At 52.0% G+C, this 25393-nt stretch overlaps 1 protein-coding gene across 1 annotated transcript; it reads left to right on the top strand.

Moving 5' to 3' along the window:
• The first annotated feature begins 3 nt into the window (after window positions 1-3).
• Window positions 4-24957, top strand: XPNPEP2 (X-prolyl aminopeptidase 2). Its single transcript, XM_060137452.1, has 21 exons — window positions 4-77; window positions 2344-2414; window positions 3966-4076; window positions 5015-5078; window positions 6083-6187; window positions 6431-6517; window positions 7530-7676; window positions 10975-11076; window positions 11734-11815; window positions 12099-12294; window positions 13053-13142; window positions 14286-14395; window positions 15084-15161; window positions 16249-16320; window positions 18302-18362; window positions 19622-19691; window positions 20186-20290; window positions 20710-20769; window positions 21259-21335; window positions 24166-24255; window positions 24554-24957. The coding sequence occupies exons 1-21, from the start codon at window positions 29-31 to the stop codon at window positions 24746-24748; spliced, it is 2022 nt and encodes a 673-aa protein (XP_059993435.1). The 5' UTR covers window positions 4-28; the 3' UTR covers window positions 24749-24957.
• The last annotated feature ends 436 nt before the right edge of the window (window positions 24958-25393 follow it).

Raw genomic sequence — 25393 nt, 5'->3', positions numbered from 1 at the left:
CCACCCAGCACCGGCATCTGAAGACCCCATGGCCCTGGCTCCCTGGGGATGCTGCCCCTGGCTTGTCCTCCTCTGTGGTATGTGCATCCCCCGTCTCTCCCTCCCACGCTGGGAGGGCAGGTCCAGCTGGAGAGCAGTTCTGGCCTCTCCCCTGTGGGCTCAGAAAGGGTTGGAGTGAAGTCTGGGCCTAGGTTGTCTCTTTTTTTCTTGGTCCCTCTCTCTGTCTTAAGGAAGAGGAACCCCAGGGCCAGTCCTGGGGACCCTCAAGGCTCACCTCAAGTCTGATTTGGCCTGTTTCCATTCCCACCTGTTAAAGAAAAAAATGATTCTGGCTCTTGTTAAAAGAGGAAGGAAGATTTTATTCAAGACTATTGCAATAGGGGCGCTGCAGTAGGGGAGAACGATCAGGCTCAACTCCGAATACAGCAAAGATGGCTGAGGACTTCTTGTCCATGAGCAGAGTGAGGGGGTCAGTGGATGGAAAATTGCCAAGAGGAGACATCAAGGGTGAGGAGATTCTTGCTAAACTGACTTAATAGGATCTTGCTGAAGGCAGGGTGATCAAATATCAAGGATGGGAGATGAGGAATTTGATCAGATATCAAGGTTGATGAGATACTAAGGGTGGGGAATTCTCTCTAAACTGACTTAGCAGGATTCTTGTTAAGACTGGGCGATGCAGGCCCAGTAAGGACAGGATGGACTTGGAAGTCAAGGCCTAATGGAGAAGAGGGCTTGGTGGAGTCTAGCTAAAGTTTGGTCTTTGTCACCCTATGGTGTCCTGTTTGTACTCTTTAGTCACAGCTAAGTGCCCAGCTCAGCATCTTCCACATCCACTCCACCCTGGCCCTAGGGAGGCCTCCTTCCCTTTGCTCTGTGGCAGCAGGACCCTACTCATTCATTCAGTACCCAGTGCCTGACACCTTCCCAGTGACAGGCCCCATGCCAGGGACCACAGAGTGGTTCGGCTGCAGAGCCTGCCCTTGGGAGCCACAGCCCTGACCTCAGAAAACAGCAATTGGGGTGTCCAGAGGGACATGGGTTGGCTGTGTCTTGCTTCTTATGTTGTTGTTTTAGCGCCACCATTTTGCCAGATATCTGTTCCTACAGAAATGAGCGTTCATTTTCTTAAATCAACAGGGTGGGTCTCATCTCTCCCTTGAGTTTATGTGACCGGGAGAGACAGTGAGGCAGGGCATTCACGGTGTTAGAACCCAGCGGTACTCCTTCCATCTGTAGCTCAACCCACTCAGAAAGGAAAAGTAGAGTGTCTCCCCAAACTCAGACCCCCATTACCTCTGGGGAGATTCCCCCCCAAAAGGTGGGGTGCTGGAAGGAAGGCCTATCAGAGACCCCTGGACTTTCAGGGTGTGAAGACCCAGAGCCTGCAGGACTTAGCCCAGTGCGTGGCGCAGAGCAGGGGCTTAGGAAATGTTTGCTCAATGAATACTGGGCGACTCTTCTTGGGATACACCAAATTTGGGGCAGAGCCCCAACTGGAAACTGTCTCTATACATTCTGTCCCTTTTGGGGCACCACCCTTCCATGGTTGGCTTTTTTGTACTCAGATGGCCTGGGTTCAAATTCCTGCTCTGCCACGGACTCACTGTGGTAAAACTTGGGCGAGTAACTAAACGTACCTGGGCCTCAGCTTCCTCTTCTGTAGAAAGCAGACAATAATCCCCATCTCCCAGGGTTGTTGCAAGTATCAAAAGAGATACTATAGGTAAATTGCTGGGTTCGGTGTCTAGCACATAGTAGGAGCTCTTTAGATGCTAACCCACCTTTCCCCACCAGGGGACGATGTCAGCCTGGGATTGCTGGCTTCTGTAGCCTGGAATGAGAGGCAGATACTTGGACTGTAAGAAATGGTAGAAGTGGGCCTTGAATTTAAGTAAACCCAATATATATAAAATTAGATTTATAGAAGGGTAAAACGAAGGTGGGGTTATTATTTAGCGAGATCCTCTAGAGCATTTAAGAGAAAATCTGATTACAAAAATTTAATTTACACACAACTTTTCCAGTTCGGTAGATCCTGAAAAGACCCAATTAGATTGGAAGGAAAAAAATGATTTAATGAGCACTAAAACCCATCCAAAAGTGGCAATCACTTGTCGATGAAACAGGTTTCTTTGATTGTGACCCAGGGTGCCAACCAATTCAGCCTGATTTCCTATGAAATGTAATTATTTTTATCCTCAAGTAGAGTTGGACAGCATCTCCTGCTTCAAAGGATGGAGGCCCTGCGAGGACCAGGAGGGGGGTTGGGGGAACATGTTCCCGTGCTCTCTAGGACCTATCCAGTCTCCAAGTAACCCTGGACTTTTCTCCGGTTTCTAGCTTGTGCCTGGGGCCGCCCAAAGTCACTGGACCTGAGAGAGGATGTGAGAAACTGTTCAAGCAGCCCTCCGGTGAGGCCCTGCCTCCGCCCCGCCCCCGCCCCGCCCGGACCCACAGCTCCCACCTTCCTCCCCATCCCCCATGGGCCCAGCTGCTAGCCTCACCCTCTACCAGCCTTCCTCCTGATTTCCGGACTCTGGGGCCACTGTTTCTGATTAACCTCCCTCAGGGCGGGCGGCGCATTCTCAGGTGTCTGACATCCGCCCCCATCCCTCCCTCCCAGCCATTCCCACGGCAGGTCATCTCCTTCCCTCCAGGCCTGAGCCCAGGCAGCCCCTGCGAGCCGGAGGGAGGAGGGGCAACAAGGAGGGAGGAGGCCCCTAGCCAGCCTTTCGCTGAGGATAGCTAGGCAGAGGCCAGGAAGAGGATGGGAGGAAAGAAAACAACAATTCTAGAGGAACCGGGAGGAGGGCGGAAGACAGAGGGCTAGAAGAGCCAGCGCAAGGTCAAGAGGGGGAGGCCTCGGGTGTGAAGACTGTGAGAAGGCCCAGCATATTGGAGCTGGAAGGTCATCAGCTCCCTATGGAGACCAGAGGGGTTCTTTCCACAACTAGATGAGAGTGTGAAAGAGCTTCTCCAGACAGGAGCAGGCCAGAAGGTGAGGGCTCATGGGAAGGTGAAGGCTCATGGGAAGGTGAGGGCTCATGGGAAGGTGAAGGCTCATGGGAAGGTGAGGGCTCATGGGAAGGTGAGGGCTCATGGGCCTGCCAGCAGGTCACTAAAGTCTCGGGACAAATGGGATACATCCGCTTGCCTCGTCCACTTTATGAGACCACTGGGGCAGGCAGGTAGGTGGGCAAACCACATTATTTTTATGTTAAAATAAACATGGATGTATCCTGGAGTAGAAGGCAAAACAAAACAAAGAGCCCACACTTTTTATTTTTAAGATAAAATAACCTTTAACAAAATGTCTGGCTTGGAGACGATCTTTCTGGACAATGTCCCAAACTGCTGGGGATACTCATTCACTCTCCTCTGCCATTTGGGTCCAGTCAGTGGAAACTTGAAAAAAGTCCCCAAGGTAGGACTGCCAGGTGAAACACAGGACGCCCAGTTACATCTGAATTTCAGATAATGAATAATGTGTTTAATATAAGTATGCCCCAAATAGTACTTGGGACGCACTTACACTAAAGCATTATTCATTGTTTACCTGAAATTCAAATGTGACTGGGTGAGCATGCTGTATTTTGATTTGCTAAACTGGCAACTCTACCCCAAGGTATCCAAAGAGGGGCCATCCCCTGGCCTGGCCCAGTGGCAGGGCTCAGAACCCTGCAGTTCTTACCCACCCCCTACCCCATCCCAGACTCAGGTCCCATTACTGTCACAAAAAGTCTCTCTCCAAGCTCTTAAACACCTCCATCTCCACTCAGCCCAGGCACCGTAATCTAGACTAATCCATAACATCGGCTTCTGCACCATCCCTCTCCAGGCTGGCCCAGCCTACCCAACCCCAATCAATCCCTGCCTAAGGAGAGGATGGGGGCCCCGGCGACATTTTCTCTAAGCAATGGGTGTCTGTGTGTGTGTCTTGGTGTCTTCCTGTCACCTGTCAGTACCTTCCAGTTACTGTGGTCAATACCACAGCGCAGCTCACAGCCCTCCGCCAGCAGATGCACACCCAGGATGTCTCTGCCTACATCGTCCCGGACACGGATGCTCACATGGTGAGGGATGGCTCCTCCCACCAACCCCCCCCTCCCTGCCCCGGGCTGGGTCTGGCCTAAGAGAACAGGCCACAAACAGGATGCTGTTAAGAATCGGAAGATGGAAGACAGAAAAAGGATTTGACAGGCAAAGGGAAGGAAGTGGGGAGCTTGGACACGGGCGTTTTAGGGCAACTGAAAGAATGTATTCCTTTACAGAGGAGAGAAGACATTGCCAAATCTCCTTGACCTCAGGCAATGAAACTATAAACAGCTTCAGAGCGATTTTGATCTATTCCTAGATGGTGGATCCAGAATGAATGTTTAGGATACCCCTGCCCTAGGAGGTTAGAATGTGGGATGGGAACTGAATTAGAAGAGCCCTGAGCTCCCTTCTGGCTCAGCCCTTCCTGTCAGCTGATGGATGGAGCGCTGAAACGATCCAGCATCCAAGATTCCACAAGTTTGGGGTGTAGGCTGGGAGAGGGGAACAGACAGGAAAGAAGATGGTCTGAGCCAGAACTGCTTTTCCCAAAGCAGCACCCCTGCCCACCCATCCCACCCTTTCCCACCCTGGCTCCACCTCCACCGCATCCACCTTCCCAGCAACAGCCCAGTTGGAAGAGAAGGCATTTTCAGTGTCAATACGATTACTTGAATTCATTTCCCCACCTGCCGAAAAGGGCTAAGAAGCTTGGGTAGGTAAGTGTCTGAACTTCTCTGAGCCTCAGTTTCCTCTACTGCGAAATGGGAATAATGAGATCTGTCTCCAAGGATTATGAGAACCCAAACCCAATAATGTGTAAAGCTCTCTGCACAAGTTATTTATGATGTACCCATTGGGCTTGTAGGACTGGTTGAAACTGACTAGACAGAAAGAACCGGGATGTGGTTGGGGCCCTTCCATGTGGGGTGTGACTCCATGAAGAAGGCTAATGACGGCGTTGTTGATTTCCTAGAGCGAGTACATCGGCGACTATGACAAGAGGCGTGCGTGGATTACAGGCTTTACAGGGTCTGCAGGTGACAGCCATTACCCGGCCCTCATTGTTTCTGGTGGGAGACCCAGAGTGGTCAGAGAGGCCCTGGTGTGGCTAGTTCTCAGCAGCCAGGAGCCCAGGAGCGAGTGTCCAGAGGCCCCTGCTCCTCTCTCTGCCTCCCCCTTCACCACTCCGAAAGGGGTCACCAGGGCACACATCTCATAGCCCAGCAGCCACGCTTCTGCGTGAGGCAGGTGGCCCTCCTGACTTCTTTCCTGTGCTCGCTGCCTCGGCCACAGCCAGGCCCAGACGGCGCTCCCTGGGCTCCATTTCTGGGACAGTTGCTACCTCTATATCTAGCCACTAGGAGCCCACTGATTCCCTTCACACAATGGCTCGTTTGGGGACAAAGTTTTACTTTGCTGGTCCTTTTACGGATAACATCACCTCACGTGGCCAAATGAGACACAAACATAGAGGCCATTTATGGGGTCCCAGTTTTGGAATCGGCCTCCCACCTTGATCCTGGCCCCTTGAATGAAACCTAAGCTTCCCTTGCTGATCCTTAAACATCCCTCCCCTGGGCTTCAAGCTGCCTGGCTTGCCCATCACGGGCCCTTCTTCTCTTTGCAGAAGTCGCTGGGTTTGGCCTCTCTGCCTGTCCTCAGCTAAGCCCCTGGCTTAGTGTTCCCATCAGCCACTGCATCTTCATACTGACTGCCACACCATCTTTGCTGAGAGCACCTACATGTAGCATCGACTTTTGGGGATGGCCAAAAGCAGACCCCACTTGTCCTGCTAAATGCCCCCTTAGGGAAGGGCCTCAAGGCAAAGCAGAGGTGCCCAACTCAGGACACACTTCCAGCTACCTTCCCCCCAACACTCTCTTTAACATCTCCTGCCTCACTCCCTTCCAAGCGAGGAGAGCAACTCTTTCCAGAGACCCCTTGTGACAATGTCAGAGCCAGCACCGCATTGCTAAAGTGCTAACCAAAGCCACGCTCTACACCTTCACCCTCCCCTCCAAGTTTCTCTGTTCTGCCCCAGGAGTCGCCGTGGTGACCATGGGGAAAGCCGCTCTCTGGACCGACAGCCGCTACTGGACCCAGGCTGAGCGGCAGATGGACTGCAACTGGGAGCTCCATAAGGAAGGTAAGAGGACGGCACGGGTTTGTTCCCCAAGCCCTGGAACCCAGACTGGGTTTGGGAAAGTACAGGTGAGGGGGGTGCATGGAAGGCCATGCTGGACCCCTGTGGGAAGCTCAAGAAATTTGGAGCCATCCCTAATCTTTGAGGCGGATATCAAGGAGGACAGATGTGGAAGGACTGTCGCAGACAGAAGCCCGGCTGGAGGGCCTGGGGTAACCTCGGTGTCCCTTCCTGTCTTTCTCACAGTTGGCACTACTCCTGTTGTCACCTGGCTCCTCACCGAGGTTCCTATTGGAGGGCGTGTGGGCTTCGACCCCTTCCTCTTCTCCATCAGTATGTTCTTCCCTCAGTCCCCGTGTTTGTCCACACCAACGAGGGAGATTCAGGCCCTCAGGATGTAAAGAAGCACATCTTGGTAAAAGGAGGTGCAGGGTGACTCTAAAGATAGAGTGTTTGAACTTGTAGTTGCAAAATATTTTGCAACAAGGGTGTATTCCTGGATTGTGTAATGAAAATACATTTAAAAGAATAAACATAGGGTTTTTTTTTTAAGTCAGGAGTGCAGAGACCCAACCTAGAAGATTCAGGGAATCGTTAAGACCTAGCCAGTGGGTAGGCCGGGATGTTCTTAAACCTAGAACCATCCTCTGTGCCCTGGAACTCTAACCATCAGGGCAGTAGAATCGCTTGGTAGCCCTCTTCTGGAAGGCAGCTTGGAAGGGTCGAAGGAGTCGAGAGGGTTTCTGAGTAAAGAAGCACGATCCCTGGGACTTCCCTGGTGGTCCAGTGGTTGAGAGTCTGCGCTCCCACTGCAGGGGGCGTGGGTTTGATCCCTGGTCAGGGAACTGAGATCCCTCATGGCACACATGGTGTGGCCAAACAATTTTTTTACAAAAAGAAGCACAGTCCCCTCCCCTCCCATCCAGGAACACAGCTCCCTGAGCTCCCAGTGCCCCGCCAGCTGGCCAGCCTGCCCCCAAGGGTGCCGTCCTCGTGAATATGCACTGAAAGGCTCCCACTTCAGATCTGGCTTCTTTGCCAGCCTTTCCAGTGGCCTGAACCTCACCATTCCTTTGGGCTGTGGCATTGAAGTTCAGTCGAACAGACAGGACCAAAAAGAGGGCCCCACAACACTTGGCACTTAAAAGGGCGAGCTTAGCTAATTGACCGTGGGCAGTACTGGGGCGGGCTCAGGGCAAGCTGAAGGAGGAAGGTGAGACTGCACAGCCCAGGCTGCTTGAGCGGAACAGGAGGCAGAGGGGACAAGAACGAGCTTTGCCTGCGTCACAATTTTCCCGGAGGCATACACAGGCAAGGGACAAGTGACTCCTTCCTGCCTCTGCAGATTCCTGGGAGAGTTACAACGTGGCCCTCCAAGACTCTGACAGAGAGCTGGTGTCCATCACCGTCAACCTTGTGGACCTGCTGTGGGGGTCAGAGAGGCCTCCGGTGCCAAGTGAGCCCATCTATGCCCTGCAGGAGGCATTCACAGGTGATTCCTACGCCCGTTCTCTTTCCCACCTTGGAGCAACACAGGCCCCTGCTGCTGCTCCTTTGGCTGAAAAATTCATCCTAAGAGGTCCCAAAGCAATGATTCCATGTGTACCTGAATAGATTGGGATGCTTTCTTAAAACACAGGTTTCTAGGCCCCATCCCCTCAGAGAGTCTGAATCGGAAGTTCCTCGAAGCATATTTAGAAAATGCTGGAATAAAGAATGTCAGGATTTGAAGCAAGAGGGAACAGGAAGGGGGGAAACAAGGGAGTCAGAAAAAGATGAAAAAAACCTACCCCTTTGAAGAGAGAAGAAAACATGATATGGGCTGCTTGTCTGGTAGTGAAGACTGGTTTGTATTGAATCATTCAGACCTTGACTTCGGGTCCTGCAGTGATGAGGAATTTAGATGTAAGATGGCTGGGGTCAGATGGGCTGGCATGGACAAAGGAAGCAAAAACTAAGTCAAGCTCAGTCTGTGGCACAGATTAGGGTTCAAGTGTTGGCCGGACCGCAAAGGAAAATTAACTGGCCCTCAAAATTCTAACATCGATAATCTTGACCCCGTTGACACCATCTAAATATGTCATAAAAGAACAATGTGCTCTGTAATTCTTGTAAGTGGTAACTAAACTGACTGGACCCAGGCTACCGAGTATGAATCAATGTCTTGGCCACCTCCAGCTTCTACCTCCCTAGGAATTCTGAACAAGCCCATAGACTTGGATTCCTAGAAATATTGGGCAATCTGAGAGGTCCCTTTCCACACACAGGTCTATGCACACTTCTTGTTTGGAAAGGAATCCCAAAAACAGGAGAGAAATTTCAAAATAGCGAGTCTGATGAAACAAGTCAAAATTGTGTCCAATTTTCTTTATCCATTCTGATGTAACTTGCAGAAACTTTCTGCATCTTGACGCAGTTTTTAAAGAAACTTGCTATCCAAGACATTTCCATCATAAATAAAACTCATTCCATTCAGTTAAAGAAGGGTGCAGTTATGTCAGGAAGAGGAGTGGATAAAGGGGAAAACCTTCCAGGGACTGGGAGAGAATTCACATGGGTTTTGTCACTTCCCACAAGTGAGAGGAAGCCAAGCCATCACAGGCTGCTAGTCTTCAAGGAAAAGCCATCCAGAGCCAGAACTGGGCCTGGAAGCCCAAGAACAGAGTCTCTAAGCTCACAGAGACAAGAGAGACTTTCTCTCCAGCCACTCACAGGTTTTAAAGGGGGCAAAGAGCAAAGGGAAGAACGTGAAAAGTTCAAAGACACCTGTGTGTATCAGACAATTTAAATTGGCTTTCGTTTGTTGTCTCAAAAATGTATCACATCCATGAACCTTGAAAACATAATTCTAAGTGAAAGAAGTCAGTGAAGGCCCCATATTGTAGAATTCCATTTGTGTGAAACATCCAGCGTAGGCAAATCCATGGAGACAGAAAGAGGATTAGTGGTGGCCGGGGGCGGGGGGCTGGGGAGAGAGGCAAATGGGGAGAGACTGCCTAATTGCTACAGGGTTTCCTTTCGGGATGATGGAAATGTTTCTGGAATTAGATAGTGGTGGTAGTTGCACAATTTTGTGAATGCTCTTTTTTTAAAAAAATTTATTTATTTTGTTTAATTTATTTTATTTTTGGCTGTGTTGTGTCTTCGTTGCTGCACGCGAGCTTTTCCTCTGGATGCGGCGAGCAGGGGCTACTCTTTTTTTTTTTTTTCTGCGGTACGCAGGCCTCTCACTGCCGCGGCCCCTCCCGCCACGGAGCACAGGCTCCAGACGCGCAGGCCCAGCGGCCATGGCTCATGGGCCCAGCCGTTCCGCGTCATGTGGGATCTTCCCGAACCGGGTCACGAACCCACGTCCCCCGCATCGGCAGGCGGACTCCCAACCACTGGGCCACCAAGGGAAGCCCAGGGGCTACTTTTCATTGTGGTGCACAGGCTTCTCATTGCGGTGGCTTCTCTTGTTGCAGAGCACGGGCTCTAGCCGCACGGGCTTCAGTAGTTGTGGCACACAGGCTCAGTAGTTGTGACTCGCGGGCTCTAGAGCACAGGCTCAGTAGTTGTGGCGCACGGGCTTAGTTGCTCCACGGCATGTGGGATCTTCCCAGACCAGGGCTCGAACCCGTGTCTCCTGCATTGGCGGGCGGATTCTTAACCACTGCGCCACCAGAGAAGCCCTGTGAATGTTCTTAAAGGCACTGAATTGTGCACTTTAAAATGGTTAAAATGATAACACTTTATGGTATGTGTATTTTACCACAATAAAATAAACCTAGAAGAAGTATCGCACCCAAAGCTTTGGTTCTTGATGAGCAGTTTCACCTGTTTGCATAAAGATTTTTTAAACTGAATTATGTTGTTTATGCTAATCTGTCAGCCCAACTAGGACCCTTAATGCTTATGATCTTCTGCCAGCAAATTCCTAGCCCTGCCTAGGGGCAGACTCTTTAGAGTGATTACAGGGAGCCTGTGGGGGGGGGGATGAAAACCAAAGTCCTAGAACCAGGATACAAGCATCCCAGAAAGGACAGCTCTGTGACACAGAGTTTAAGGACAAGGTTGGAGACTAACAAGGTTAGCAAGATAGTCCAATGTCTATACCGATTAAGAGTGTGAGCCATGTAGTCAAACAGACCTGTGTTCAAGTCTCAGTTCCTCCCCTTGCCAGCTATGAAAACCATAGATAAGTCACTTTACCTCTCCAAAGGCTCAATTTCCTTATCTGTAAAATGGGTCAAGTAAGGATTAAAACAATGTACACAAAGTGCTTAGCCCAGACCCAAGTGGCTTTAGTAAGTGCTGGGGTTACTGCGAGGAAGAGGATTAAACATGGCCCAGCCCTATCCCTTTGCCCTTCAACTAGGGCTGCTCTCCTGATCTCTGTTTTGCATGCTTATTTGTTCATCAGAAAGTTATACCAGATTTTCTATACATCAAGACACAATTCTACATACATTACAAATATTAGTTAATTCGGACCTCATAACAACTCTATTGAGGTAGACACTATTATTATAATCCATCCCCATTTTACAGATGTGCAAGATAGGACACAGAGGGGCTAATTTTCGCAAGGTCAGCCAGCAAGTAATGACAGAGGTAGGATTTAAACCCAGACAGTCTGGGTCAAGAGCCCATGTCCTTAATGATTACACAAGTAAGAGTTTGGTTAAAGAAAGGGTTCTACTGCTTCTAAAGGAATGGAAAACCATTGCCCTAAGGGAGCCCTTCTCAGGAACGGAGTGCCAAAGAGAAGGTAGATCACTTCTGCTTTCTTCTGGCTCTTTTGCTTCTAGGAAGCAGCTGGCAGGAGAAAGTATCTGGCATCCGAAGCCAGATGAAGAAGCATCGTGAGGCCCCAACTGCCGTGCTTCTGTCCGCACTTGATGAGACGGCCTGTGAGTAGAGATTTGTGGATGCAGGGGGGTGCCTGGGTTCCCCCCAACCCCCAAGCCTCCTGGGCTCTGCAGCACAGGACTCCTCCCCCAACGACCACTGACCCATGGGTTCTGAGAGCTCCGTGGTCATGGCCTGCGGGAACTAAGGTGAGGGCAGGAGCTCACGTCTGCTCACTAAGGAAACCAGGAAGCCCCATGCAATCTGGGGCCAGCCCCCGGGCCATCAGAGGACCAGGAAACCACAGCAGCAAAGGCTTCTGTCTCATGAAGGGGAGGAGGCCCAGCAAACACCTCCCAACCTCCTGGCCACGAGCCCAGGGCACTCAGCTTCCCGGCTTTAGCACCCCGTGCAGCCCTGTTCTATCCCATCGTGGCTCAGCGCTTCTCACCTGACCCCAGCTCTGGGCTTCAGGTATTCTGGGAGCCCACCGACACCGTGTGCAGACTACTGGCTGGGTATCTGCCTTTCTCTGGGAGAAAGTGCCCCTAGCGCTCATTAGTGCTTCAAAGGCCCTCCCCCACTCCGGAAAGACTGAGAAACATTCAGGGGCAGAGGATGCCGGCGTGCGGCCAAAGCCAACAGTAGAGCAAAGGTGTCATGTGTACTTGCGTCGGGCAGGTCAGCCTCAAATAGTCCCCATCAATTCTCTTCCCCAGGGCTCTTCAACCTTCGCAGCAGTGACATCCCTTATAACCCCTTCTTCTATTCCTACACGCTGCTCACTGACTCCTCCATCAGGTAGGGCTTGTCCTTGGCTTGCGGTAACGGACTTCCTCTAACTCCTCACTGCCCCAACATGCAGTCTTCCCAGAAGCGGGGTGCCTGCCCCAGCAGGACCCTCGAGGAAGCCTCCAATCAGTTTTTCCTGACCCCCTTGACCTCTGTTCCCACGTACTCCAAATCTGGTCTGCTCAGCTGCCTGGCGCAGGCGCCCTCTGACCTCCAGGAACAAAGGGCCGCTGGTCTTTTGCACTGTCCTTAGATTCTGTCTGGACCCTCCTGGTGTTCCCTCTCCACCTAGGTTATTTGCAAACAAGAGTCGCTTTAGCTCCAAGACCCTGCAGTACCTGAACTCTGGCTGCACGGATTCCATGTGTGTGCAACTCGAAGATTACGGCCAAGTCCGTGACAGCGTCCAGGCTTACACCTCAGGAGCCGTGAAGATCTGGATCGGGACCAGCTACACCTCGTATGGGCTCTATGAAGTGATACCCAAGGTGGGTTTGCCATGCACCGTCCTCCCCACCCCCCAACAGCCCTGATAAGTCTCAACCTAACGGGGGGGGGGTGGACAGCCCCTGGGCCATTCTGGCAGTTGGCCAGTCAGCAGTGGTGCACTGAGTCCCCTTTCTAGGGTTTCCCGGGAAGAGACAGAACATCTGTCCACAGAGAGCTCAGAGATTGTCAAGGAGGCTGGGGGAGTACAGGCTGGTAGAGCAGAGGCTTTGAGGTCACCAAACCTGAGACTGAGAACTGGCTGTGCCGTGACCCTGGACAAGTGACTTAGTCAATCCGGCCTCCGTTTCCTCACCTGTAAAATGGCACTAAGAGTCACAACCTCAAAAGAGTCACTCTGAGGAGATTTAAAGGAGAAAGTGCATGTAAAGCCCAGTGCCTAACGCGTGGCAGGCGCTCAATAAGTGGTAGCTGTCATGATATGAGATGTGCAGGAAACACAGTGTCAGAACAGCCCGTGGCTGGCAGGGGCCAGGCTCGGATCCATCCCAGAGTGCTGCTGGGATCCAGGACCAGGGAGGGAGGAGGAAGGGAGGGAGGGAGGGAGGGAGAGAGGGAAGGTTAGGCTGGAAGGGAAGACTAGGAAAGCCCTGCGTAGTCAGAAAGCACACGCGGGAAGGGCATTGCCACTCCAGGAGACGGCAAGTCTCATCTGAGCTGGAATTTCCTGCCAATCCTTTTCAAACACCACCGTGCCCTAGAGAGGGCTCCCAGACCGCTTCCTCTCTGCCCCTCACAGGAGAAACTCATAGCAGACACCTACTCCCCAGTGATGGTAACCAAGGCGGTGAAAAACAGCAAGGAGCAGACCCTCCTCAGGGCCAGCCATGTAAGTCCATGGGCAGGCAGACACACGAGCCTCTGGGGAGCTCCTGGTCTGATGGGTTAGAAAGGAGACCCTGCTGGAGGAGCCTGAAGAAGGCCCTCGGTGAATCAGAGACGTGGACGCCAAACTCCTGGGCACCCACTTGTGCTCCACCCTGTTGTTCCCAGGGTGGTTCAGTGGTTTAGAGCCTGGGCCCCGGAGCTATGGTATCTGAGTTCAAATCCTAGTTCCTCTACCCACCTCCTAGCTGGGTGACCTTAGGTAAGTCACTTCACCTCTCTGGGCCTCAGTTACCTCCTCTGTAAAATGAGGATCATAACTGTAACCCATAGCAGAGGGTTGTTGTGAGGATTAAAGATATATATCTACATTGTATAGTATAAATAATATATAATAAATAATGCATGTTTAAATATATTCATTGTAATACATAATATAAATATATATAGTGTACATATGTGCATTTATATATCTAATATGTACATATAAATATATAATAATTACATAAATATATGATACTTATATAATGATTATATAGTTCTATATGTATAAGTATAATTATGTAATTATATATTTTTAATATATTGCTTTGAGCACTGCCTGGCACATTCCAAGTCTTAAATAAGTGTTACTTATAATAATTCCTTCACCCCAGGGAGAGGATGGCTTGCCCCTTTGGATATTCCTGTTAAAATTAGGATACATTGCCTCATTTTTGAAAACTTTTCTTGTGGAAAATTTTAAGCATATACAAAAGTAGAGGAAGTAGCATAATGATCTCCATCACCATCACCCAGCTTCAATAATCATGAACTCAAGGCCAATCTCATTTCCTCTACAACCCTACATTCATTATCTCCACTCCCCCGTGTCCTCGGCTGCTGGACGATTTTAAAGCAAATCCCATCTATCATATCGTTTCTTCTATCAACATTTCAGTATCTCTGACAAGAACTCTTTTCAAAACATGACCACACTCTGATCATATATATAAACATTAATAAGAATCCCTTAATATCATCGAATAGCGAGGAAGACCCTCGTGTTTTTAAAGCTCAGCTCCCAGAGCAGTCCCCCCATCTCCTTCATCCCTGAGCCCCGGCTGAGACCATTCCTCGGCCCGCCTCTCTGCCTGCCCTGCTCCAGGTGCGGGACGCTGTGGCTGTGATCCGATACTTGGTCTGGCTGGAGGAGAACGTGCCCAAAGGCACCGTGGATGAGTTCTCAGGGGCAGAGCTGCTGGAGAAGTTCCGAGGGTGAAGGACCACAGCCATCCTTTTCGGCTGACTGTCTTAACGTGGGGGTGGGGGCAGGGAGGGGGGATTGGTCTCCTTATGGGGGAAGGAAGACCCTCCTAGTATCTGAGGGCCCCACTGGAACAAGGAGTGACAGGTTCTTGGGTGGTCGTGGTCGGGAAGCGGGGCAGAGGTGTTGGATGACATTCCCCAGCTCTGCGGAAAGTGGGACAACTTGAAGGGCCACAACCCAACAGCGCCCCCTAGGGTCTGCTTCAGGCCAGCTCAGGCCAGGTAGCACCTTGGACCACTTGAGAATATCAAGGTTGGGGAGGGAGGTTCCCTGAGGGCACACTTAGCCCAGGATGCTGCTCCGGAGTTGAGGGAGTTTTCAGATACAGGGAGCTAGGTTTCTTCACTCTTGCTTTACTAGGAACTCACTTTGGGACACAGGCCTTGGTTTCCCCATCTATAAAATGGAGGTAGAGGAGGAAAAATTGGCCTCTACAATCTCTGCTTCTCTGACCTTGAGTGGTCTATGAGTGACAGGTCAGGGCTTGGGAAGTGACAGGAGGTGGGACTGGGAAGGCCAAATGGAGCCTGGCTGAGGTAGAGGCAGCCGTCACCTTCACTTGCCCTTGTTGGACATCCTGGGCCCAGCCTAGTCCCTGAGCCCATTCATTGATCATTCCTGCCTTGTCCTTTCCAGAGAAGAAGAGTTCTTCTCCGGATCCAGTTTTGAAACCATCTCTGCTAGTGGCCTGAATGCTGCCCTGGCCCACTACAGGTACTTCAGAAGAAAGAATTTTCTGGGGCTCTGTGGAGGACCTGAGTCCACATTTAAGCTCTGAGGCCTTTAGCATTGTGGAGGCTGGAGGTGCGGAATGGAGCCCAGTCAGGCGTTGAGAGTCTCCTTTGAATTAAAAGACTTGATAATCTCCCTGCTCGAGAGGCTGGGACTTTGTGAGCACTCTGGGCAGAAGGATCTGGAAGGGAGATGGTGGGGCTGCTGCTGGATGTGAGTTATTTAATTCTTAAAGCTCACAAGCACATGGGGAGAAGGGCCCATTCACTCTGCCTGAACCAACCAAGGTGGGCCCAAGATGTAGGCTGGCCAGATGTTTGGCTCTGTACAAAACAAACACCTGCAGGCCTGCCTGATGCAATTTGGGGGTGGGGAGTCGAGCCAACCAGAGGCCTCAGCCTGGCAAGGACAAAGCAGGGAGAGGGCAGACACCCTCCAGTGGCTGGCCTGACCCATCCCAGAATTCCCTCCTCCAGTGTCCCCAAGCCTTCAGCTGCCTTAGCCCAGCCCCTTCTCCCTACTAGAGAGTAACAGGGTAGGAACTCCTCAGCCCTACCAACTCCTGCTCTCCAGCTCCACCCTCAGGTACCCTCCCTTCCTGTGCCCTGGCTTCTTGGGGCCCTCTGCTCCCAGAGATGGCAAGAAGTTAGAGAAAGCCCTAGACTCAGCATCTGGGTTCAGGCCCAGCTCCCTCACAGCTTTCCCTCGGGGCCTTCTCTAAGCCCTTGCTCTGCAAACCTGTTTCTCCTGATGTAAAAAGAGATAGCTCATCTGGGTGCTCATTAAAGTTCTCCCGTCTCCCACACTCGGGGCTCTTTCCTTTCTCCCCTCCCTGGGGACCAGGGCCTTGCTCGGGGAGGTGCAGGATGAACAGATGTGCGCTGAGGACATTAGCAGCAGAAGCTCAGTAGTCTCCCCGGGGCCTTTGGGGGATGATGGCTTCCCCAAAGGAGTTAGCTAGAAGGCCGGCCCCCAGGGGGGAGGAGGTTCCTCTGCTTTAACTCAGGACCCCCACCTCACCCAGCTCAGGGTTAGGCTGCTCCTTTCTCAGCGTCTCTCCCCTTCCCAGCCCCACCAAGGAGCTGCACCGCAAGCTGTCCTCAGATGAGATGTACCTGCTGGATTCCGGGGGACAATACTGGTATGTGCTCCCCACCCAGCCCTGGCCCGGCTGTCTCAGCTCAGCCAAGAGCCAGCCAAAGCTTTCCCTTCCTGGGCATGGATCCTTCATCTGAGAAAGGAGAGGCCTGGACTGAATGTGCCTGAGTATCCTTCCCATTTTCACACGTGGGGGTCCCTGCCCGGTGGGCAACAGACAGAGGCCAAAACAGTGGGGATGCCCACAGGTGCTGCCCTGTGAGAATGAGGAAGACTCCCCTTGTGAAAGTTAAATGTTTTTTAAGCCCGAACATTATTACACAGTCCGAACAGCCACGCTCAGCAGCCCCGCCTGGCTGCACAAACACAGCGCCCATATTCTCACCGACTCATGCACACCCTGGACACGTCCCGCACGCCACCAGCATGATGCATTGTCCTCACCACCTCTTCCCTCATTGTACGGTGAGGTGACCATGTCATGGGGAGTGGGGGCAGGATCAGGCCTTCAAGAGCAGTAGGCAGGTGAGTGAAGCAACCTCAGGGGACACCTGCAGCACAGTTGGGACAGGGCACACCCATCAGCATGCGGATGTGTCTGCAAGTAGACATGTGCGTGTTCTTCTGAGTGTGAGCACAACCACAGATAGGGTTATGCGGTGGGGGGGCACTGTCCCGTGCTCCAGGACCCCACAATCTGTGTGTCCACTTGTGTGCTCTCATTGAAATTAGTATATACCCATTCAGTGAATGGCATTTCTTTAGATGTGGTACCTTTGTGCAGTGCACAACCTGAACACCTGGACATGACAGCCATGCAGAATAGACTAGGCCCATTCATTCACATGGGAGCTGAGCTGAGGTGGGCTGGAAGATTTTCCCTTCTCATCTAGGAAGCAGGTGGACTGTGGGAAACTTAGAGTGGGGGATAGAAAGGGGCACGCTGAACTGATGGAGGAGCAAGGAATAGTTTCCCATCCTCTATCCTGCAGTGAATGTGCTAATGATAAAAGCCCTACACTTAGCCTTAACGGGGCTCTGGGAGCCAGCCTGGCAGGAGCTCAGCCTAGCAGCCTTCGCAGTCACCGGTGTGGCGCTGTGTATACTTGAGATGGCCAGTGTGCGAAGGGGAAGTGAATTCTTGGGGCGTTGCTGGATTGGGGCATGCTTCAGCAGGGTGAGGCCGGGTAAATGGCCATCTCACTTCCTCTTCTCTCCTTCTGAAGAAGTCGGCCACGCCCTGTGACCTGCTCCCACGGAGGAGTCCCTAGGGCCCTGGGATCATTCCTCACTGCCCCCACCCCCGGGGGGTGGCCACAGCAGGCATCCTGAGGGAACGGCTGCAGCTGGTGGTTGGGAGTCAGACTATTTGGCTTCTGGCAGCTTTGGTTCACTGGGACCCTGAGCAAATCCCTGGGGCAGATCCATGTTTACAATGGAGAGAACTGTGTGGAGTCAGTGCTTGCGCCAGACCTGGCCTCACTGAGGCTCAGGGAGGGAGATAGCCTCGTGGCCTCAATTGCCTCACCTGTGAAATGGAGATAATGACGTCTGCTCTGCCTCCCTCCCTTCTATAAATGGCAAATAAGTATATGAATGTGTGAGAGTGCTATGATCTCTCTGGACCTCAGTTTCCCCATCTGTAAGAATGGGACCATCCCTTCCTACCTCCTAGGAAGCCTGGAGGAAGCCTTGCTTTTAGAGCCAGCCTGGCCCAAGGAAACCCAGATTTACAAAACAACCAAAATGGCTGGTATGGGGGTAGAAGATGTGTGTGGGGAATTGGGACTCTCAGAAAACATAGTGATTTTGAATGTGATAGCTTTGTAGAGCCCCTTCATGCATAGATGCTGAGTTTGGGAATTGCATGATGGCAGCCATCCTCTTCCTTTCACCTCCCTCCCCACCCCCATCCCAGCCCTGCCACTCAAACCCCAGTGGAAAGCACTCGGGAAGCACGTGGCCACGATCCCTACCCCAAGGTGTTCAGAAGAGTTGGACATGTTGATTGTCCTTCTCCACAGGGACGGGACAACAGACATCACCAGAACAGTCCACTGGGGCACCCCCTCTGCTTTCCAAAAGGTAGGCATTGGACCACATTTCCCTACCCACACTCACCCAACGGACACCCAAGCAACCACTCCGCCAAGAGCCATTTGATTGTACAGAGGCTGAAACTGAAGCCCAGGGAGGTTAAGTAGTTTGCCCAAGGTCACACAGCAAATTAGTACCAGAAAACCCAGTGCCCCCAACTACTTCTCCAGAGATATTTCAGGCCCCCAACAGGGCCTCAGCCCAAGCTTATCATCATCCCATTTCAGTAACTCAATGAACAAATATTTTCTTAGTGCTGTCTGTGAGCCTAGCACTGTGCTGAACAGAAAAGAGGAAGACAGGCATCCCATTCCAAGGGGAGAGAAAGGCACCAGCAAAGTCTCAGAGGTGGAAAGGAGCTGGAGGTTTTCAGGAAGCAGCGAGGGCTGGTCCACTTGGGGTCGAGGCAGGGACATGGTCTGTGTGCCTCTGGGGGCCTCTGGGGGGCTGGAGAGCAGGGGGCCACATTTGTGCATTCAGCAAGTGGACTGTGGCTCAGACATTGTGCCGGAGACAGAGAGAGAGAGAAAACAAACACTGGTCAGGCCTCAATGAGCTCAGTTTAGCTGTTAGATCCAATGCCCCAGGCTATCATGCTCAAGATGACAAGCCTGTGTGGGGGGGGGGCGGTGAAGGGGACTCACCAGGTCGCCACAGGGAGTGACCAGGAGAAGAGGCCACTGTCAGCCCACCTCCCTCCCTCTTACCACAAGGTAACAGCCCCGACAGAGCAAGGCCGACCTGCCAATTATCAGGCCTCAACCCAACCATAAGGCCTTAAGAAAACTAAAGGGTGATCGTGATCATGGCAATGAAGGGTGCTGACCTCTATTTGAGCATCTAGTCTGTTGGGAGCACCCAACATGCACGTACCTAGTCCTCCCAGCAACCTTATGAGCTGGTACTATGACCGTCCCATTACAGACCAGGAAACTGAGGCACAGAGCGGTTAAAATCACTTGCCCAAGGTCAAATTTGTGAGTGGCCATGTCAGGATTCCAGCCCAGGGAGTTTGCCTCCCCAATCCCTACTGTTGTGGCCTCAGCTCACCCCCACCTACAAGCATCCCTGTGGACCAGCCAAAGGGAACCGCATGGACCAAGCCCCAGCTTTGAGCAGGTCCCCCTTGGTCTCCTCCGGCCCTCCTCCAGAACCTGGTGACCACGCATGAGCATGCACTTCCCCCAAACATCCCCCAACCCAGGCCTGGGCCCACACACCGCATTCCCTCGCCCTCTCCCCATCAGGAGGCGTACACCCGCGTGTTGATAGGAAATATTGATCTCTCCAGACTCGTCTTCCCAGCTGCTACATCAGGTGGGTTTTGCAAACCAGGCTGGACCCAGAACCTCAGGCCCTGATTTCACTGCACTCAGACCCTGGGAGGCTAGTGGGGCAGGGATTATATCATCATCCCATCCACCGTATAGATAAAATCCAGCCCAGAGAGAGAAAGTGACTTGCCCAAGGTCACACAGAGGGTTAGTGGGAGAGCCAGGCCTTGAGCCCAGGCCTCCTGTCTCCTAGTCCAACTCAGGAGCTGGAGCCGGAGCTCAGAGGTGGGGGCGGTCAGTGTGGGCTGCAGCGGTCATGGGAGGATTCCTGGAGGAAGCGGGTGTCTTCACAGATGGGGAGGTCCAGGTAGTGGGTACAACGTACGGTATACTGGAGATAGGGCATGGTTACCTGCCTCTCAGGGGGCCCTCTCCTCAGGCACCATCCTGGTGGTTGGTCTGGAAAAAGAGAGCAGGAAGAGGCAAAGCCAATAGTCTGGGGTCCAGCCAGCTGACCAGAGGTCATCTCTCTTCCAGGGCGAATGGTGGAGGCCTTTGCCCGCAGAGCCCTGTGGGATGTTGGCCTCAATTATGGTCATGGGACAGGCCACGGCATTGGCAACTTCCTGTGTGTGCACGAATGTAGGTATCTCCTCAGCACTCCCCTGGAGTTCCCCCTCTTATGAAAGAGGTGGAGCGTTTCACAGGTGTGGAAATGACCAGGACCCACAGAGGTGCAGTGACCCATGCAAGGTCACCCAGCTGGTGGGGAGTTGGTGCTCCACAGGGTAAGTGAGAAATGCTGGCAGCTGGCCGCTCCGCTGGCATTTAGGACGGCCTCAGAGAGAGAAGAGGCAGGTCAAGGCCCAGTGGCTGACTGGCATAGACCCCAGAGAAATAAAAGCCAGAGCCAGTCTGGTCTGTACCAGTCGCAGGTAGATGGTGATGCGGTGGACACACGCTGCTAGGGATCCCAGTTACCTGCTCTTCCCCGGAACCTGCTAGTTTCCAAGCTGGTGAGTGCAGGAGGGCTGACACTGTCCCTGACTCTCCCTTTCCAGGGCCAGTGGGATTCCAGTCTGGCAACATTGCCATGGCCAAGGGCATGTTCACTTCCATCGGTACGGCTCTCGGGGCTCCTCCAGGACCGCAGTCTAGGGAACGCCAGCCTTCAAGGAGCACAGCCCCACACAGGCCCGCCCCGGCTCCACCGCTGCACTCCCTCACCTCCCCACTCCCAGCCCCGAATGGGTTGTCCCACTCTAACCCCAAGCCCCTTCAGCCCGTACCCTCACTTTGCCCATGGGAGTTGGTTTCCAGCTGTACATCCAAACTCCAGAGTCTCCATTCAAGTGCCGGGGTAACAGGACAGTGGCACACAGGGAGAGGGGAGCGCCTCCAGGACCCAAGTGGGCTCTTAAGTCTTCCCCGCTGGGTTGCAAGGGAGGGTGGGGAATCTGAAGTCTGGCAGTGGCCTCCGAGTAGCCACGGAGCATCTAACAGGTGCTGGGGGCAGCCGGGCCCTCCAGCCACTCCTCAGTCAGCATAGGAAACCTGGGCTTGGGTCCCCTCCCCTACTTAATGTCACCAGCATCTCTTGTGCCTCCCAGAACCTGGTTACTATCAGGATGGAGAATTTGGGATCCGTCTTGAAGATGTGGCCCTTGTGGTAGAAGCAAAGACCAAGGTAAAGTGCCACTGAGGCGGGCTGGAGGTGTGGACAGCGTGGCAGTGACTCTGGGCTGCATGGGGGGTAAGGAAGGTCAAAGGAGAATTTAATGTAGGGTCATGAATTTATTTGGAGTCTTCCTTAGTGTCAGAATAACTCCATAAATCAGTTTCTCAAACCTGTTTACACATTAGAATATTAGAATCACCTGGAGATTTTTTTTTTTTTTTTTTTTTGCTGTACGCGGGCCTCTCACTGTTGTGGCCTCTCCCGTTGCGGAGCACAGGCTCCGGACGTGCAGGCCCAGCAGCCATGGCCCACGGGCCCAGCCGCTCCGCAGCATATGGGATCTTCCCGGACCGGGGCATGAACCCGTGTCCCGTCCCCCGCATCGGCAGGGGGACTCCCAACCACTGCGCCACCAGGGAAGCCCGTGGAGATTTTTTTTAATGCTAATGCCCAGGTCCCACTCCAAACCAAATGAATCAGTATCCTTGCCCTAAATCATTGGTTCTCAATGCACATAATAATCACCAGGGGAGCCTGTTAGGTATAAAGATTCTGTATAATAACAACCAACAAGATAAAATACCTAGATATAAACTTTAAAAGACTTACACGGAGAAAATCTCTACTGAGGGACATAAAAAAGATTTAAGTAAATGGCGGTCTCTGGAAATAAGCCTCAATATTATGAAGATGTCATTTCTCCCTAAGTTAATCTATAAATTCAAGGCAACCTCAATTTCAACACTTCACAAAATGATAGTAGAGTTTATTTGTAAAAATAAACATGCAAAGATAGCTAGATAGCTAGGAGGATTCTGGAAAAGAACAATAAGGGAAACTAGCCTTTGCAGATATTAGCCCACACTACGAAGCAGCCATCACTAAAACAGTACGACACCAGAGATGGGAAAGACGGAACAGTGGAACAGAATAGTCCAGAAATGGACCCTCTAATTTCCATAAACAAGATGGGAATTTAGTTTACTATAAAGCTGGTGCTTCAAAACAGTAAAGAAGAGGAAGATTGTTTAATAAATGGGGGGAATTAAACTGAAGAACCTCACTGTTACACTACAATAAAATTCCAAATGGATCGAGGTTTAAAGGTGAAACCATAAAAGATCTAGAAGGAAACCTGTCTGAATTCATTTATAATCCCAGGGAGGAAAGGGGCCTTTCGATGTAAGACTCAGAAGTCATGAAGAAAAAGATTGATAACTCTGACCCAATTAAATAAAAAACATCTATATGGGAATAATACCATATACAAACTCAAAAGATGTATGACGAGTATAGCACGTGTGTCAGAGAAAGGGGGAATGTCCTTCTTTTACCACAAGCTTTTAAAAATCGAGTAAGAGAGAAATAAGGAAAAGGGAAAAAATGGGCAAAAGACGTAAAGAGACAATTCACTAAGATCAACACAAATGGTCCATAAATGTGAAAAGATGCTCAACTTTATTCTTAAAGAAATACAAATCAAACTGACAGTAGAATACCATTTGATTGACAAAAGCGAAAGACTTTGATGACACCCAGTGCTTGTGAGTTTGTGGGGGAAAGAACACTCTCATACACTGCTGGGGGAAGTACAAATTGGTACAACCTTTTGGGAGGGCAGTTTGGTAATATCTATCAAAATACATATTGAAAATGCCTATACCTTTTGTCTCAGCATTCCCACTGCCAGATGTATCCCTTCTGGATATAGTCCCAAAACGTCACTTCGTATAAAGATGTTTATACGATGATGTTGATTGTAGCAGTGATGGTAATAGTTTAAAAAAATGGAAGCAGACTAAATATCCTTCATTGGTTAAATAAATTATCATCTGCACACTATGGACCCTTAAAATGAGTGAGGTAGGGCTTCCCTGGTGACGCAGTGGTTGAGAGTCCGCCTGCCGATGCAGGGGACACGGGTTCGTGCCCCGATCCGGGAAGATCTGACATGCCGCGGAGTGGCTGGGCCCGTGAGCCATGGCCACTGGGCCTGCACGTCCGGAGCCTGTGCTCCGCAATGGGAGAGGCCACAACAGTGAGAGGCCCGCGTACCGCAAAAAAAAAAAAAAAAAAAAAAAAGAGTGAGGTAGACCTCCCTGTGCCAATATGGAGCACTCTCCTAGGTTTACTATGGCAGGGGGGCGGGGAGGTGCAGAAAAGTGTATAGTAGGATCCATTTTGCGTGAATTTTTAGAATATACACATATATATACTATATGTGCCAAAAATGTTTTCAGGAAGGAAACCAGGCAGGGAGGAGACTTTCCATTTTTATTGAGTATCTTTTTGTAGTTTGAATTTTCTAAGCACATATATGCAAGAGCTCTCTGGGAGATGGGAATTATGGGCTATTTCTTCTTCTTTATATTTATCTCCATAGATATCTCAATGGATAGAAACAGAGATATGGATAGAAAGAGAGCTGTAGATAGAGATGGAAATCAGATAGAAAGATATAAAAAACTAATACTTACCTTAAAAGTATTTAAATGTAGGTTCCCAGCTCTGCTCTAGAGATTCTCACTCCAGTGGTCTGGGGTGTGGACCGCAGAATCTATCTACATGTTTAACAGGCTCCCTTGGCGCTCTGGAGGCGCACACTTTGAAAAACACAGGCCTAAGTCTAAACTTCAGGAATCATGAGGGAAGCACCAAAGGCGGGTGCCTAAGTGGTAGACACGGGGGTGGCCAAGGGCACTGTGGAGGGTTCAGGCTTGACAAGGTCAGTTCCCCATGCCCAGGGCTTCTGGGTGGAGTGTTCCCTCCACCCCTTCAGCCTAGCTCCTCCCCCTCGCTCACTTCCTGCCTTCCTACCTTACCTGTGCCCCCGCCCCAGTACCCAGGGACCTACCTGACATTTGAAGTGGTGTCGTTGGTGCCCTATGACCGGAACCTCATCGACGTCAGCCTGCTGTCCCCCGAGCAGGTGAGCGAGCGCCCCTCGGCGCTGTTTCCCCTTCAGCCCTCGAGCCACTAAGTGCCTTCTCCGCAGCCCTGGGCCTCTCTCACCCCTGCTTCCCCTAAGCGAAGACCCTCTGCCCCTTCCCCTCCCTTGGGAGGGTCCACACCGATGGCACGTACAGGCACGCACTGGGGCATCCCTCCCCTGCTCACCTGATGATGGCTGGGGACCTGTGGGGACCTGTGGGGACCTGGATGGTACCAAGCTCCCACACCTTGACAGCTTGGCCTGGGGAGGCCCTTACCCCTCCTACCTTTTGCAGCTCCAGTACCTGAACCGCTACTACCAGACCATCCGCGAAAAGGTGGGCCCCGAGCTCCAGCGGCGCCAGCTGCTGAAGGAGTTCTCCTGGCTACAGCGGCACGCGGAGCCCCTGGCCTCCAGGGCAGCGCCCACTGCCTCCTTGGCCCCTCTGATGACAGTCTCTGCTCTCACCATCCTCAGCTGGAGTGTCTAGCAGCTCGAGACTCCCCTCCTGACCCTCTCACTCAGCTCCCCTCACCCCCCACCCGTGCCCCAAGAGCCCCTGCTGACCCATTGCCCTTAGCCTCCTGCAGGGCCAAGCCCTAGGGGTGCAGGGCTTCTGGGTCACACCTTCGCCACCCCCAGCTCCCCCCCACACCTGGGCTTCGACATTTCACCCTCAGCTCCCCACCCCCAAACCCCCAGCCCCAGGATACAGGAGCCAGCTAGTCCCTTTCCTCCCATGAACCCGGTAGGCCTAGGCTGTAACCTGGCAGAGGCTGTTGTCGGCTTCACCCCCAAAAGACCAATATAGGACACTGCCCTAGCCCGCAGGGGCTCCGTGGCCCTAGGAGAGCCCCACCTTGCCAGCACCCGCTGGAGAGAGCCAGACGCACACCGGCTCCTGACTTGTTGGTCTTCCCGCATCCTTGAGGCCACCTCTGGTCACCCCCACTGTCCCTGGCCCTGCAGTGGCCTCCTGGCTGCAGCCACAGGCTGAAGGAACAATTGCTGCCTCCAGGCTCCCTACTGTGCCTGTAGAGGGAGAGGAGGGGGTGGTGGCTGAGTCCTCTGGCTGTGTCACCGCCACCCCAGGGTCAGGGAGACCAGCCAGGTGAGGGGCACATACACCAGCGCC

The sequence above is a fragment of the Lagenorhynchus albirostris genome, chromosome X (genome assembly GCF_949774975.1).
Source record: "Lagenorhynchus albirostris chromosome X, mLagAlb1.1, whole genome shotgun sequence".
NCBI classification, from domain to species: Eukaryota; Metazoa; Chordata; class Mammalia; order Artiodactyla; family Delphinidae; genus Lagenorhynchus; species Lagenorhynchus albirostris.
Note: the sequence above shows the minus strand (reverse complement) of the source record. Positions and strands in the feature narration are given on the sequence as shown.

Coding starts and splice junctions, on each gene's coding strand:
- XPNPEP2 (XM_060137452.1), top strand. CDS start 29: ATGGCCCTGGCTCCCTGGGGATGCTGCCCCTGGCTTGTCCTCCTCTGT. Junction 11,077..11,733: donor CGCACTTGATGAGACGGCCT/GTGAGTAGAGAT, acceptor TCTCTTCCCCAG/GGCTCTTCAACCTTCGCAGC. Junction 16,321..18,301: donor GATTCCGGGGGACAATACTG/GTATGTGCTCCC, acceptor CCTTCTCCACAG/GGACGGGACAACAGACATCA.